At 42.6% G+C, this 17,024-nt stretch overlaps 1 protein-coding gene and 1 pseudogene across 3 annotated transcripts in view; one reads left to right on the top strand and one right to left on the bottom strand.

The window, feature by feature from the left end:
- The window catches only part of WDR48 (WD repeat domain 48), a 31,072-nt gene extending 14,048 nt beyond the window's left edge, over positions 1 to 17,024 (top strand). The window contains exons 7-19 of one of the 2 annotated variants that reach the window (XM_081834315.1): positions 1,657 to 1,758; positions 2,167 to 2,391; positions 3,789 to 3,863; positions 4,407 to 4,509; positions 5,157 to 5,254; positions 7,556 to 7,663; positions 9,812 to 9,908; positions 11,064 to 11,159; positions 12,136 to 12,241; positions 14,440 to 14,527; positions 15,029 to 15,105; positions 15,228 to 15,420; positions 16,754 to 17,024. In XM_081834315.1, coding sequence (XP_081690441.1) covers positions 1,657 to 1,758; positions 2,167 to 2,391; positions 3,789 to 3,863; positions 4,407 to 4,509; positions 5,157 to 5,254; positions 7,556 to 7,663; positions 9,812 to 9,908; positions 11,064 to 11,159; positions 12,136 to 12,241; positions 14,440 to 14,527; positions 15,029 to 15,105; positions 15,228 to 15,420; positions 16,754 to 16,849 — 1,464 coding nt within the window. In that variant the 3' untranslated portion in view covers positions 16,850 to 17,024. Of the gene's footprint in view, positions 1 to 1,656; positions 1,759 to 2,166; positions 2,392 to 3,788; positions 3,864 to 4,406; positions 4,510 to 5,156; positions 5,255 to 7,555; positions 7,664 to 9,811; positions 9,909 to 11,063; positions 11,160 to 12,135; positions 12,242 to 13,056; positions 14,410 to 14,439; positions 14,528 to 15,028; positions 15,106 to 15,227; positions 15,421 to 16,753 lie in introns of those variants that run through there. The other variant, XM_081834316.1, reaches the window with a different exon arrangement.
- On the bottom strand, positions 65 to 912 carry LOC309326173 (small ribosomal subunit protein uS3 pseudogene; annotated as a pseudogene). The gene has a single exon. The product of its transcript is annotated as a small ribosomal subunit protein uS3 pseudogene (transcript).

Here is a 17,024-nt window from a genome sequence, read left to right as displayed (position 1 = left end):
GAGACCCCATTAGCTAAAGTGGTGCTTCAGGTTAATAACAGTTAAGAATGGACCTCCGGAACGATTTTTTTTTTTTGGTCTTTTTCTGATTTTATTAAAGAGATATTTGTACAAGATGCCAAACTCTTTGTTCCAGATGTTTTTAAACCCCTTATGCCGTGGGGACGGGCTGTGGCATGGGGGGCTGTTCTGGCTTTGTGCCTTTCTGCTCCGAGATGGGGGTGGTGGGCAAGATCTCCTCCTTGGGCTCCACGATGCTGACGTGGTCTGGCAAGGGCTTCTTGGGGCCAATTTTCCCGCTTGGGTCCCAGGGAAGCATGATTTTCACTTTAATGCCCAGCACACCCTGCCTGAGGAGGACGTGGCGGACAGCCGTGTCGATGTAGTAGTTGACGGGGTCTCCGCTGTGGATCATCAGGCCATCCACAAATTTCATGGACTTGGCTCGCTGGCCACGGAGCTTTCCCGACACCACCACTTCGCAGCCCTTGGCTCCACTCTCCATGATGAAGCGGAGGACACCATAACACTCCCTACGGACGGCAAGGCCCCCCAGAAGCTTGTAACGCAGCGACTCTGCTTGAGCAATGGCGCACAGCCCTCTCGTGGCCACCTTCTCAGCGTACAGCTCAATGCTTCCTTCGGGAAAGCCAAATCGCTTCTGGACAACAGCAGTCAGCTCACGAATATGGCGCCCTTTCTCACCCAGAACATTCTGAGTTCTGGTTGCAAGGATGATGATTTCTGTCCTGGTTGGGGTAACTCTGACCTCCACACCAGAGTAGCCATCTTCAGCCAGCTCCCGAGTCAAGAACTCATTCAGTTCAGCTTTGAAGATACCATCAGCCACAAACTTTCGCTTCTTGGAGATCTGCACCGCCATCTTGAGCCGAGCAGCCCGGGCTGAAAAGAGCCTCCGGAACGAATTAAGTACTTAACCCGAGGTACCACTGTATGCTACATTCCAGACACACTTGTCAGAAGTTTCTACACCTGCCCACCCATCTCTCTATCTAGGCAAGCGGGAAGCATCATCATAGTTCAAGTTGTATTCAAGCAAGGCAAAAGCAATTGAGTAGAGCATGGAGCTGGACTCATGATGGTGTGGCATATTGAGAGCCCCACATTCTGTCCCCAGCCTGAAGTTCCCCACCTCTGTCATAGTAGGAAGCCATTTAGCAGAACCCAACTATTCTTTCTCCCCTACCTTCCAGACGTTGGGGATCATGAGGCTATTATTTCGGGTGGTGGGGAGCCTGCCATTGTTGTACTGTCATACCTCTTGTTATGTTTGCTTCATGATACGTTTTTTCAGGTTGCGTCCCGCGGCAACCCGGAAGTACCGGAAAGGGTTACTTCCGGGTTTCGCCACTCGTGCATGTGCAGACGCGCAAAATGACATCACGCACACGCACAGAAGTGGTGAATTGTGACACGCGGGTTGCGTTCCTATCAGGCTGCGAACGGGGTTCCGGAACGGATCCCGTTCGCAACCAGAGGTACCACTGTACTTTCTAAAAGAGTCAAAGAGTCTGGTGCCTATTCAAGAAACCTAAATTGAATCAGCTTTAGTTTGAAGGCCCTTTAAAAATTAGGAAATGAGTCTGGATCACAATGCTATTGTAATATATCAGAGTTTTTTCCCCCCCTCAACAGGTATTAAGGGTTTGGGATCCAAGAACCTGTGCAAAGCTTATGAAACTCAAGGGGCACACAGACAATGTTAAAGCTTTGCTCTTGAACAGAGATGGCACACAGGTATGTGTTTGATATCACATTGCTGTGAAGGCTACTAGCTGTACGGGAAAGATTTCTCTCTGTGGTGCAATAATATCCTCTCAGCCCTTTGCATTGCTTATTCCGCAAGATCAGCTTGTGAGTTCTTAATAAGTAATGTGTTGAAACAAACACAATACATTTTTGTTTCATATTTGAGCAAATATCAACTGTAACTAAATACTTTTATACTTCGTTAAAAGAATTGTTTGGCATGGATAAGTTTTTTGTGCGCGTTATTTCTGTTGTAAAATGAAACTGTAACATTCTATAGGGAAAACAGAAGGAAGGAAGACTGGACTTGCATGTTGACTTTAGAAAGCTAAACATTTACTCACTATTTTATTGGATATGTAATTGTTTTAAACTGAACAACCATTCTTGTTACAGTGTCTTTCTGGCAGCTCTGATGGGACTATCAGACTCTGGTCCCTTGGTCAGCAGAGATGTATAGCTACATACAGAGTCCATGATGAGGGTGTATGGGCACTTCAAGTCAATGAAGCCTTCACTCACGTATATTCAGGTGGAAGAGACAGAAAGATATACTGTACAGATCTACGAAATCCTGATATTCGGGTGCTTATTTGTGAAGAAAAGGCACCTGTCCTTAAGGTAATATACATAAGCATTCCCCCCCCATCTACATCTTGATAAAACTTACTATCAGTAGAGCTGCAACCTCCTTTTTTCCCATCAGATACAGCTTGACTGTTCTGGGTGGCAGTTGTAGAAATGCATAATACAACTTGGGACATCATTTGTGGAGAGGGCGTAGTTATTATTATTTATTCAATTTGTATACCGCCCTTCATCCATAGGTCTCAAGGCAGTCCACAGCATAAAAACAAGATAAAAACACAAAATAAATAATAAAAATAAGAACAACGAAACAGTAACCCCTCTCTTCCACCTCCCACAAACACTTTAAAAAGGGTTGAGGATGTTAATCAGCCAGAGGCCTGGTTAAAGAGGAATGTTTTCGCTTGCCACCTAAAGGCGTATACTGAATATGCCGGCCAAGCTTCTCTAGAGAGAGCATTCCACAAATGGGGATCTTCCTCATTGCTGGCATCTGTAAGAAGCTGAGAGATAAATACTGGGCATTTTTAACATAAACGTGGTGGATTTTTTTTTTAATGACAAATGTTGTTTTATTTATATAGTTTTTTGGCTTAAATATAGACTATTATTTTTCTAAATTTGGATGTGTTAACTCCTGTAACTTAATAACAAGGCCAACCTTTGGACGTGTTCCACAATACTTGAGCCACTTACCATCTTAGAGTAATGACAGTGTACAACCAAACTAGAAATACAGGGTTGCTGAAATCTGCTCAGTCTTCGGAAAACACATCTAGAAAGTACAGCTTTATTAAAAAATATCATGCCGTCCTCTGAGATGGAGCCTTTATCTTTGTGAGATGGGTTGTCAATTTTGAGGAAGATAAGCAGGAACATATAGTAGATGTTAGAACAGTACTGTGTGTTGTGATAAATCTCATCTGTAAATTCAGTTTTTTAATACATCTGTACACTATGCATATAGAAACCTGACACCTGAATTTCAAAAGCAAATTTGCCAATTGTACTGGAACTGTTGATTTTTTTATTTTTAATTTAATCTGAAGCCTAATTCTGCCCTGGGTTCTGTTCCTTCTTACATAGAATCATAAAATTCTATGATTCTACGTTCCACTTGGTATAAAGGAGTATACTGTACAGTGGTACCTCAGATTACATATGCTTCAGGTTACAGACTCCACTAACCCAGAAATAGTACCTCGGGTTAAGAACTTTGCTTCAGGATGAGAACAGAAATCATGCAGCAGCGGCATGGCAGTAGCAGGAAGCCCCATTAGCTAAAGTGGTGCTTCAGGTTAAGAGCAGTTTCAGATTAAGAACAGACCTCTGGAACGAATTAAGTTCTTAACCCGAGGTACCACTGTATATTGTATGGGTATGCACCAATAGAAAGATAATGCAACACTTCTCATTTCTTGATTGTTCAGATGGAGCTAGATCGATCAGCTGACCCTCCTCCAGCACTCTGGGTTGCAACAACAAAATCGTCTGTGAATAAGTGGGTAAGAAATGAATTAAACCTGTGTAAATTTACATATGCCCAGTTGTGCATAATTGATCCTTCCTTGATAATCTTGGGAAGCTCACTTGAGCAAAGTTGTAGAATCCCTCATTTATAAATGGAACTCTCTCCATTCTACCAAAATATACATGCATCCATCACTGGGCAATATCCAGTGTTGGTCAAACTCACAAGTAGACCCATTTAAATAAGGGGCCTCCTTTGAGGCTAACATTAGATATTACCTACTGACTCTTCTGCTTTAAGCACTTTGCATAGAAGAGTGTGGCATGAGTGAAGCTTGCTGCTTCTGCCTTCTGGACCAGTTTTGCACCTTGATTCATCAGGTCCTCTACTTGTGGCACAGTGTTGTCCAAATATTTGTAGTTTTTTCACAAGGGCCATCATGGAAACTGGACAAATCATTCCCCCAAGGTGGAGAAAGATCCTTTGAAGAAGGGGGCGGAGGCCATGTTGTGCAGTGGAATCTAATTATGATCCTTTTACTTCTTCTCCCCTTGCTTTCGTTTTATTTATTTTTTAGACTTTGAAAGGAATTCACAACTTTAGAGCTTCAGGGGACTATGACAACGACTGTACCAACCCAATCACACCCCTTTGTACACAGCCTGACCAAGTTATTAAAGGTGCGATTAACACTGGGGGAATTACTTAAAAGTAGTGCTTTGGGGCTGGCAGGGGCAGCAGGGGGTAGAGAAATAAACAGTGCTTGATCCAGATTTAATCTTTCTGCCAAATCTTGTGTAAATGATCAATCTGTTCCTTTAAGCATCGGGGCTTTTGTCATCTGCATTGGTTGGGACTAAGCAAAGGGGGCTAGAGAGTCCTGCCAAGTACAGAAGTGCGGCTCTTCGACATTTGGGTCCTGTGAGGCAGGAACTATCTCTCACTAACTAATGGGAACCTTGTTTTGTTCTGTGTTTTGTTTTGTGTGTCTCTTCCCCCCCCCCCCCCCCGCTACCACCACTTTAAAGTAAAAACTTGCCAATTCAGGAATCCAGGCCTAGGCACCTAGTACTGCACCCAGACTCCGTATAAAATTCTGCATGGTGCTTCCAGAGATGCAGAATATTACTTATTCCTGTTCCATCTGAGTAATGAAAAATTAAAAACAATTCAAAATGGCATCTTCTTTTTTTCTTTCGACTGATCCTTTCCCACACAGGCTTTGTGTGTGTCTTTCTGTGTTACACACTTTTATAGGCTGAGAGATCTGCATGGATGGTCTGATTTACTTAGGTTCCCCCTCCCTCCCTTTTTTCTTTTTCCCTAGGGGGTGCTAGTATTATTCAGTGCCACATTCTCAATGACAAAAGACACATATTAACCAAAGACACAAACAACAACGTGGCGTACTGGGACGTGTTGAAGGTAGGTGCCGAGTGACTGGTCAAATATGTGTGATTAGGTTGTCTTATATTAGCTGCTTTTTCATATACAGTGGATTCATGTTTCCCATGTAGCTTGGGTTGGTAGATCCCCTTTAGGATGGGATCCACCAGGTGCTGCTTTGGAAGAACAAAAGGGCCGTTTGGGGTGGGAACATCTTTTACAGCTGGTTTTTGGCCATTTTTTATAGTTCATGCTTCTTCATAGCTCTCCATTAGCTTTTGTAAAAAGAGAAGTACTTCCTGATTAAATCAATAAACTCATTAATCCCTTTCTTAAAAACAAAAGCTCTAAATTATCTTAGAGCACATTTCTTCCTCTCTCCTTCAAAAAACCACCGTTCCAAACTATCAGGCAGTAAATTACTGCTGAGCAAGTTCCTGGAGAAAGGTCAGTAGCGACGCCTCTTATAGCAGTAATTTACAGTAACTGCTAGAGTGTTTTAAGAGAGCTAGTTTTCCTTGCTTTTTCTTGAAGCCCCATTGGGTGTGTATTTTAAACAAATTGGAAATGTGTGGTTGTATCGCTCAACTGATAGCAAGGCGGCTCCATCAGGGGAAGTTGGGTGGTGGGGGAAAGGAATTTTGATCAATTCCTCTTCTTCCCCCAAAAAAGCTCAACAACTTTGGTCAGTCCAATGCGTAGATCACTGCCGGTTTATTTATAGTTACAGATAGGTAGCCGTGTTGGTCTGCCATGGTCAAAACAAAATAAAAAAATTCCTTCCAGTAGCACCTTAAAGACCAACTGAGTTAGTTCTAGGTATGAGCTTTCGTGTGCATGCACACTTCTTCAGATACACTGAAACAGAAGTCACCGGACCTTTCTATATAGTGAGAAGGTGGGGAGGGGTATTACTCAGAAGGGTGGTGGGAATGGGTGATTGGCAGATAGCTGCGATGAGCCTGTTGACGACTCTTAACGACTGCAATAGGTCTAACAGGAAAAAGCAAGGGGTGAGAAGGTGAAAAATGGCTTTGTCATGTATAATGAGATAAGAATCCAATGTCTTTATTCAAACCAGGTCTCTCCATAGTTTTAAGTTTGGTGATAAGTTGCAATTCAGCAGCTTCTCTTTCCAGTCTATTTCTGAAATTCCTTTGTAATAGAACAGCTACTTTGAGATCTTGTATAGAATGTCCTGGGAGATTGAAGTGTTCTCCTACTGGTTTTTCTGTCTTGTGGTTCCTGATGTCGGATTTATGTCCATTTATTCTTTGGCGTAAGGTCTGGCCTGTTTGTCCAATATAGAGAGCTGAAGGACACTGTTGGCATTTTATGGCATACACAATGTTAGACGATGAGCAATTAAATAGTCCCGAGATGGTATGTGTGATGTTGTTGGGGCCAGTAATGGTGTTGTCCGGGTGTATGTGGCAGCAAAGTTGGCATCTGGGTTTATTGCAGGCTCTGGTGCCAGTGTCCGTGTTAAGTCTGGTTATAGTATTATTGTGGGTTAGGAGTTGTTTAAGATTGGGGGGCTGTCTGGAGGCAATGAAAGGTCTTCCTCCCAGAGCTTGAGAAAGAGAACTGTCATTGTCCAGGAGAGGTTGTAGATCTCTGATGATGCGTTGTACTGTTTTAACTTGGGAGCTGTAAGAAAATAACAGAACACCTCTAGTCATCACATACAGCTCCCAAGTTAAAACAGTACAACGCATCATCAGAGATCTACAACGCATCATCAGAGATCTACAACCTCTCCTGGACAATGACAGTTCTCTTTCTCAAGCTCTGGGTCAGCAGTAATTTTAAGAGTCGTCAACAGGCTCATCGCAGCTATCTGCCAATCACCCATTCCCACCACCCTTCTGAGTAATACCCCTCCCCACCTTCTCACTATATAGAAAGGTCCGGTGACTTCTGTTTCAGTGTATCTGAAGAAGTGTGCATGCACACGAAAGCTCATACCTAGAACTAACTCAGGTGCTACTGGAAGGAATTTTTTTATTTGGTTTATTTATAGTGGGAGTAGATCGCAGTCTCTTGGAAGTAGGGCATGTGCCTGCTCTAAAACTATTTTGGAGGATTGCGGACCCGACTTCAAAAGGTTTGGGGGCTCAGAGGGCTGCAAGGGAGTGGAAGAAATGTTGAAAGCTGCTTTCCTCCCCATTCCTCTAATGGAGCTCTTTGCTATTGGTCTGAGTGGTGCAACTGGATGCAACTCATCCTAAACATGAGAGAGCATTCGAAACAAACTCTGCCAGGGAGTGCAAGTTTGTTGATGATATGTGGTACATCTGTGCTGCATAACCTTTTCTCTTGTTGTTGTCTTACAAACAGGCATGTAAAGTAGAAGACCTTGGGAAAGTGGACTTTGAAGAAGAAATTAAGAAAAGGTTTAAAATGGTTTACGTGCCAAATTGGTTTTCAGTAGACTTAAAAACCGGGGTAAGGCACACTTTAATTAATTTCAGTGTTGTTGAGGTAATTTATATCTTTATATCTCATCCTTCCTTTGGAGCTCAAGGCAATATATATATATGGTGACAGCCACAATGTAATTTTTAGAACAGCCCTTCGTGGTGCATTGGGCTGAGACATTGTGGTTAGGAGACTGTGGGCCTAATTAGGCTCTGCAAGGGACTTATGCACCTTTTAAAAAGGACTCCTACTGGATAAAGTCAAAAGCCCATTTACTGTATTTTCTGGCATAGAAGACTACTTTTTAACCTAGGGGAATGTTCTCAAAAGTCGGGGGTCGTCTTATACGCCGGCTATAGCAGCAGCTCCTGCAGCAACTCCCCACCAAAGGATAAAACGACAGCAAATTAAATCAGAGGACACCAAGCTCTCTAGATGAATGAAGCAGAAATACACTTGAAAATTGGCCCCAGAAGCCCCCGACCACTGGGAAGTGGAGCGGATTTCCAAGCTGGACTGGAGATTGGTTTTTTAAATTTTTATTTGGTATGCATTGGAAGAGGGGTAGTCTTTTACGGCGCGTATATCCCAAACTCTATATTTTAACTGGAAAAGTTGGGGGGCCGACTTATACGCCGGAAAATACAGTAGTTCAGTGTACTGTTCTCACATTCACCACCTGGGTGCCCCTGGGAAGCCTGCAAGCAAGACTTGAGCACATCAGCTCTCTCTCCTCTTGTGATACCCAGCATTTGCTATACGAGACACACTGCTGAGAGTGGAGGTGGAATATAGCCATCGTGGCTAGTAGTCAGTGATAGCCTTGTCCTCCATGAATATTTTAAAGCCACCCAAGTCGATGGCGTACACTACATCCTGGAGGAGGAGATTTCATAGTTGAACTGTATGCTTTGAGAAGGAAGTACAGTCGCACCTTGGAAGTCGAAGGGAATCTGTTCCGGAAGTCTGTTCGACTTCCAGAACGTTTGGAAACCAAAGTGTGAATCTCCTGCAGCCAATCAGAAGCTGTGGAAGCCCCGTTGGATGTTCGGCTTCCAAATATAGATCACAAACCAGAACAATCACTTCTGGGTTTGCAGCATTCGGGAGCCAAAACATTCGAGAACTAAGGTGTTTGAAAACCAAGATACGACTACTGTATTCTGTCTGTCCTGAATCTTGCAGCATTCAGCTTAGTTAGATGTTCCCAAGTTCTAGAGAGAGGGAGAAAAACTTCTCCCAAACCACACTATACATAATGTTACACATCTCTTATCATGTACTCCTGGGCTCTCTGTTTTTTCTAAACAGTTACTTCAATTTTAATGTTAAATATATGAAATTGGATTATGCATATTGTATACATGTGTTTCCTGCAAGAGGAAGGGACAAAATGTCTAGGTGCACAAGGAAAAAAAGGGTGTGTTTTAAATTAAGCAGAGGTTAAAGTTGTGTGCAGATACCAGTTTGCAATCTGATGTTCAAGAGAGTCCCTGAGGAAGTGCGGTGGTTTGAAGCACATTGATCATATGCCTTTGGTTTGAGATGGTAGTTCTCTTGAAAGTAACCAAATATAGTCAAGTACCTCTTTGGAGTCTGCATTGTTAGTTCCAAAAGGTGTGCCAAATTCCTTACACAAGCATTTTTTAATCTCAAAACTTCCTTATCAAATCACCTGTCAATCACTATGGTACCATTTTTCTTTTGGGTTTAAACTGGGCTACAGAGGAAGATCCTTGCCAAAAGCAAGGCTTGACATCACTTCCCATCATCTTCCCTCTCGTTTCTGGCAGGGATTGGATGACCAGTCCCCATGGGATTGATAATGATTTTGTTTTTTATTTTCAGCAGCATTAACGTTTGAAGCCTTTTCTTTTGTTGTGCGCAGTTGAAAATGAGACACACATTTGTTTGAGAATTTGCATTTAGCATGTTGATGAATACTAATGACTGTGGAAATGTAGTGAACAACTGTTCAAAGATCTTGCTGTATGGCCTTGTAAAACTAATACACAGATACTAATGTAATGATGAGATGACAGATGTTGTCATCTGCATGTAATCCTTGTATAATCAAAGTGTGCTTGTCAAAGTTTTCTGTAGGTTTGAATGTGTAGGTTTTGTTCTTAATACAGTATTCATACTGCATTCCTCCCAATGGTCTTGTTTTGACAGATGTTGACAATTACTTTAGATGAGAGTGACTGCTTTGCAGCTTGGGTCTCAGCAAAAGATGCTGGCTTTAGCAGTCCAGATGGCTCTGATCCAAAATGTGAGTGTGCGTTGACATTATTTCATTAAACAACAAAACTCCTTGTATCTTACCATGTTTCTGAAAAGTGTATATAAACCTATTTGGCGATCTCCCTATGCCCCATCAAATGCTCGAGAGATTTTTTTTTCTTTTTCTTTATTTTTATTTTTTTAAAAATTATTAAGATTTTTTAAACATAAATGCAAATATAATAAACAATGTAACATATATCATAACATAATTTCTTAACTTCTTTGGACTCCCTCACGTCTTCCGCTCCCACTTGCATCATTGTCAATTCTTGCCCGCAATTTATCATCTTGTTTACATTCTTATGTCCCGTTCATTTAGAATTTTTCTTTTTAATTCAGACTTCTTGCTGTGGCAGTTTGTGTTGGCTTGGTTTTCTTTGGAAACTTAACCCTTGCGAGGCTCAAATTGTCTAGCCTGTCTTGGTCCACAATTCTGCACTACTTGTAGCAATGTAATCTGTGAGACTGTCACCAGCTCATCCTCTGCATGGACTGGAAATTTGGGATTTACACGTCACCCCCTCTTCCCCCCGTGTGTGTCCAGTGCCCTCCCCAAATCTGCTCCAGACGGTTAGGGGAACCCCTTGAAAAGATTTAGTGGGGAGGAGGGAGGAGGAAATCTGTTGCACAAGCATATATCCTTGCGCTGGTGGAGTGAGTTAATTAGCACTTCATTGAATGCAAGCCATTGCCCTGATCTTGCAAGCAAACCAGTTTGCAGCATCAGTACTTCAGTTTTCAACAAGTGCCCTTCAATGAAGGCTCCTTCAGTTAGAAAGGATGAACTAAGGTCCAGATCCAAAGAGCTACCTCAGTGCATACAGGGACCTGAGCCCATCCTGTGGGTTTGCCTCTTTGAATAGCAAAGTCCCGTGCTATATCATAAACCTGCTTTTGAAAGTTCCCTCGGTTTCAAAGAGGTTTACGTTGGGAGGGGCTGTTTTTCTGTCCAGAAAAACAAGGCAAAATACCTGTGGGTATGTGGAACAAGCTGCATGGTTCTTTGGATGGCAGCCTTAAAAATGTCTGTAACTAATACTAATAACATGCTAGGTTTTTTTATTTAAAAAATCATTTCTAACCTTTATAAATATTGGTGACAAATTCTTGTTTTCTTTCCCTTCTGTGTTACAAAATGCAGTGAACCTGGGAGGGCTCTTACTGCAAGCTCTCTTAGAGTATTGGCCTAGAACCCACATCAATCCTATGGATGAAGAAGAAAATGAGATGAACCATGGTGAGTGATTCTTTGTGCTGCGTGGAAAGGTTAGACTTTCCTTTCTCTTAGCATATTGGCAATGCCTTCCTGTACGTATAGTAAGCTTTGATACGTAAATACGGAGTATAATCCACATCTGATCCTACTAGCAAGAGAAAAGGTAGCTGGGTGCCAGTTCTCGATCCAGCTTTGTTGCTGGAGACCTAGATAGCCCCAGTGGCTAGAAGCACTTTTTACCAGCTGCAACTGGTATGACAGCTTGGCCACAGCAGTTTTTGTGCAATGGTTAATTCAGGATTGGATTACTGCACCGTGTTCTATGCAAGGCTTCCCTTGCGCTTGATCCGGAAGCTGCCGCTGGTGCAGAATGCTGCAGCATGATTGCTAACGGGTGAGACCCTGCCATCATGAGACACATCCGCTCAGAGACCTGCCCTTTTGCTTACAGTTCAAGGTTTTACTATTAGTATATAAAAGCCCTTGGACCAGTTTACTTGCAAGATCACTTTATCTTATATATTCCCAATTGACTGCTTCACTCTGCAGAACTGACACTTGTTGCAGGTGTCACATAATACTTGTTCCACCTTTGAAAGGAATTGATCTTTTAGTGTAGCGGTGCCTGCACTTTGGAACTCCCTTCCTATTGACACCACACAGGTACCACTGTACTCCTTTCAGCTCCTGCTAAAATAAATAAATGTTCAGGCAAGACTATCCAGATACGTGTGCTAATCTGGTTTTAGCCAATCCTTGATTTTATTTTATTTTAATGTTTTAATTAGTTGTTTTTAACTGTTTTTGCTCACAATTTTGTTTTATTCTTTTTGTCGATTGCTTTGAGGCTTTAAGCGGCGCATAAATCTTGTAAAGTAAAAAAAAAAAAATTCAAAAATCTCTTGCGGTGAAGAAAATGGAACATGCTTGTTTTGAACTGAATTATTACTGTTTGGTCTTATTACTATGTTGTCCATTTCTCCCCTTCCTATAATAGTGAACGGCGAGCAAGAGAACAGAGTACAGAAAGGAAACGGATATTTCCAAGTGCCACCGCACACGCCAGTTATTTTTGGCGAAGCTGGAGGACGCACTTTGTTTAGGTACAAAAATTCTGAAAAAGAATTCTGGGGAAGTTGGGGTGGAGAGAGGAGCACATCTGCCGTCTTGTGTTTAGGTTGCTGGCTTATTGGTTTTAAACCGTGTGACAGGATTTAGAAAAGCAAATGATGAGGAAACTTGAATTCTTTGATGGCGTGACTTAGTGACAGTGCCGTGACTCCAATCTCACCTCTGCCATTAGATGGCCTTAGCGAAGCCACAGACAGTCAGCCCCTCCACTTAGCCATCTGCCATAGGGGATCTGTGTTCACAAGGTTGTTGTAAGGACCACCAAGAAAATATATAGTAATCAGCATTACAGTGGTGCCCCGCAAGACGAATGCCTCGCAAGACGAAAAACCCGCTAGACGAAAGGGTTTTCCGTTTTTCGAGGCGCTTCGCAAGACGAATTTCCCTATGGGCTTGCTTCGCAAGACGAAAACGTCTTGCGAGTCTTGCGATTTTTTTCGCTTTCCCCCCCTTTTTCTAAGCCGCTAAGCCGCTAATAGCCGCTAATAGCCGCTTAGCCGCTTAGCCGCTAATAGCGCTAATCTGCTAAGCCGCTAATAGGGTTGCTTCGCAAGACGAAAAAACCGCAAGACGAAGAGACTCACGGAACGGATTCTTTTCATCTTGCGAGGCACCACTGTACCTTTTAAACCCGAAGCAAGTTGATTGTCAAGGGGCACTTTCCTCTCTTCAAATGTCCTTTATTCTTTCTGCATATAAACGGTGAAGGAGCAAGGCATGTTTTCATAAATTGTCTCAAGGAGTTTAAACGCTTTATTAAGATATTGTTCATGGTGCCATCCCAAAGGCTCACACCCTTTCTCACTACACAAGAAGTCAAGAATGAGTTCTCCTCCTGTGCTCCCATGTCAGAAGGCAGACCATTCCTCACGAGGTAAGAAGTGGCCCCAACCACGCTCCCTCCCCAATCTTCTTGACACCTAATTGGAGATCAGCGGTTTTGCAGCCTCCTAGGAAGCAAATTTTCCATCTTTCTCTTATGAAATACTATTTCTGATCTGCACAATTTGTGCGGTGGGGAGAACCCCTTAATTCCCTCCCCAAGCAGTAGGAGAGGCATGGGAATTAGTTTGCCTCTCAGTGGCCATCCCCCTCTGTAGCAGGAGCCATGAAGGGACATCCTAGGAAAGCAAGTTGTCACTGGAAGGGCTTTCAGTGGCAAGGCTGATCAGCTAATGAATTAAGCTGATGGTCTGGACTTGCTCACTGCTCCAGAGAGCTCCCAGCTAGCAAAAGTTAGTAAAGGTAGTAGATGAGAATACTTGATCCAGATCCCAGTGGGGTGGATCCCATCAGGAAAGGTGGGGAAGGCAGAGGGGAGCCAAGGTTTTATCCATTCATTAGCATGTCTGTCCATTCTGCTGCATTGAAGAAGGGGGGCTATTCTGTTAAAGAGTGCTACCCTTTTAGTTTTTGTGATCAAAAGCTAGTCTGTCCCATTGAAGGATTTGTCACAGGAGAATACTGGTTCATTTATGATACCCCAAGTGTTTTTCTTTTTTCTTTTTGCATGCCCTGCTTGGCTACTTATCTATTTTAGGACTTCCTGGGGATATCTTATTCACCTTTAACTGTTGCTTTTTGTTTTATCTCTTACACTGGTACCTACCCATGCAGATGGACTTTAGGTGCAGGCTAACAGTTGAAGAATTCCATAGGCTCTAAGAAGCCAAAATTAAAATCTGTGGAGTGGGACCCTTCCTCCCTTCTCGAAACCACATTTTATGTGCTGTCTTCTTACATACCACGGGAGTTAACCCATTCCTGACCAAGAAGGAAAATATATGATTAGACTTAACCTTGCTCTTTGTCCTAAAAATTGACGTCCCTTCAAGGTATCGTAGTAAGATGAGGCAGTTGGTAGTTTTGGACTGGATTTTAATTGCCTGTGCTAAGGAAGCAAATTCAGACATGTAACTTAAAGCGTTCCCAAGTATAATTCAATGCAGGACATGTGCCACTAGCCGTGGGCACAAATTCATCCTAGTATGTCTTAAAACACATTTGCCTTTGTCTATCAGAATATATACCTTGTTACTTCCAATGGTATTTCCTTGTTTTCATACACTTGCTGTTGGTTTTTGTGCAGAGATGACATCTTAAAGGATTCTTTCCCACCCACCCTCATTAATCTATCAATGTACCACGTTTTGAAACTCTTTCCAATTAGGTTGCTATGTCGGGATTCCGGGGGTGAGACTGAATCCATGCTCCTTAACGAAACAGTGCCACAATGGGTAATTGACATCACTGTGGATGTAAGTTTCTCTTCAATATTCCAGACTTGCAGGAAAGGGAGAGAATCTAGAGCAGCCTTCGCTAAGCTACAGTGGGGCTGGTGGGAGTTGAAGACCAAACTGGTGTAGAGTTTTGCTCTTGATTAAAAATAAAATAAAAAATTTGGCTGTTAAGGGCCACATTTCTGTTTCAGGTACGTGGAATATGCTGAGAACATTTTGCAGGTTTAAAAAGGATGCGTCTTATTTACAGCTTTAGTTGTGATTTTATTTCTCTTGTTTCCTTATCTGAAAGTAAACGAAATGATTTTAATTGCTGAGTTGCGCTTAAGCTGGCAGGAATGCTACTGAAATTTCTCTTGTGACTAACTAAGGCAGTGAAACATTGTTTAGTTTTAGCTATTTAAAAAAAACAACCTGGGGAACAATGACAGAAAAACTCATGCAAATGAGAAGATTAATTTATCATTTAAGGAGTAAGTAAATGTGCTTGTTACAGTTTCTGCTTTTTTTATTTTGTAGAAGAATATGCCAAAATTTAATAAGATTCCTTTCTACCTCCAACCTCATTCCTCTTCTGGAGCAAAAACGTTAAAGAAGTAAGTATATAAAATAAATCACAAAACTGCTCTTGGTTTCCAGGAGCATGGAATAATGAGCCACAATCGGCTAAGTCGCTAAGACTTCGTGTCTCAACTACAAATACACTTTGTTTCCACAGGGATCGACTGTCAGCCAGTGACATGTTGCAAGTTAGGAAGGTGATGGAGCATGTTTATGAAAAAATAATAAATCTGGACAATGAATCTCAGACAACTAGCTCTTCCAATAATGAAAAGGCCGGGGAACAAGAAAAAGAGGAGGACATTGCTGTTTTAGCAGAAGAGAAAATTGAACTTCTGTGCCAGGACCAGGTATCCTCATTGCCTATCTTTCTGGTGGTTTTAAGAATTCACTGGAGTGGACACAACGTTGTATGCCATTCTGAGGTCCTTGGAAGGAAGGCAGGATATGTTGGCTGGTAGGGAGGGGGGTCTTGAAGTCCTATGAAATGATTTTGGAGAAGAAGAAAAGCTGGGGTTGTGTTTGTGGCATTGGAGCACGTAACCTGTCACATTCTGAGAATTCAAAAACGGGCTCAAACCAAAACAGGTTTGCTTTTGTCCTGAATAACTGTGTTGTCTCCCAGTGGTTGAAATTATCCACTGCTCCAGGGTGGAAGAAGATTCTCCAGTGGGTACCAACACCTCACTTTGCATGTCTTCTTGCAGTAGAGAGTCTCAACCATCAGTGGGACCCAAAAAGGGGTTCCATGGCAAATTGCCTCTTGTAAAATTAATTTGGAGTCCCAAAGGCACTCAGAGAACCACTTTGAAATCCTCAAGTAGAGTTCCTCAGTCTCACACAAGTTGTTAGTTAACAAGGTGTGGTGTGTGACAGCCCCCGTCAATACATTTCTCATACTGCAAAGTATTTTCATTTAATTGCGTGCTTTAAAAACGATGGTTCATCTTCCTTGGCTGCCATGCTTCAAGTTCCATTTTGAATAAGGTGTTAACTTTACTCCAAGAGTCTTAAAGTTTACATTCATCGATGGCTATTAGAAAGCAATTTGTGCTTTGCTACCTTAAAGCAGACTTGGGAATCTGAATGCCTTTGAATGTCCTCTGGGTCATGTAATGTAGCCAAAATATGCAGTCTGAACAGGAAAAACCTGTCATAAGGAAGGTGTTGCTACTGCTTTTGCAAAGCCCCAACAGCCTATGTACCTGGGTGATTGCTGAATTTGGGGACTTCTGGTGCATAAAATGAGCTGCTGTGGCCAAAATTTGGGCTGCAGCCCTAGCACAAGCCTTCTAATGGCTGACAGGGAAATAAAAGATGCATGCTTGAGAGGGGGAGACACATGGATATTTGCTTCTTTCATAACAGATGGTGGGATATAGAATCACAGAGCTGGAAGGGAGCCTATCACCTAGTCAAGCCCCCTGCAAGGCAAGAGTTTGCAGCTGTCCCTTATGGAGATCGAACCTGCAACCTTGGTGTTATCAGCACCACTCTAATCATCTGAGCTATCCTGAGGCCTGTGCCTGTATGCCTAGGTACATACAGGTGTACCATCTGAGAGATGCTTAAGGGGGTGCGGGAGGGAGGGAGGGAGAGAATGGATGTCTATATGTGCCAGGGAATAAAAACTTAAGAGGGATCAGAGTCTGATGGAAAAACCCAATTGGTTTTTGTGAACAGGTATTGGATCCAAATATGGACCTTCGAACCGTCAAACACTTCATATGGAAGAGTGGTGGCGACTTGACTCTCCACTACCGCCAGAAGTCAACGTGAGCCAAGTGGCGGGCCCAACCGGTTTATTAACTTACTTGAGCTTCCTGTCCTGGTTCCAGCTGTAGCGCTCTAGAAGCCGACTGAAACCCTAAGGTAGATCTGACACTTCTAATGCCTCAGTGTGGACAGAATCTACTTGAATTGAAGTGACTAATAAATCTGTAATATAGACGAA

Source organism: Podarcis erhardii (genome assembly GCF_964252035.2).
Source record: "Podarcis erhardii genome assembly, chromosome: 12".
NCBI lineage: Eukaryota > Metazoa > Chordata > Lepidosauria > Squamata > Lacertidae > Podarcis > Podarcis erhardii.
This window is presented reverse-complemented; position numbering and strand designations above follow the sequence as displayed.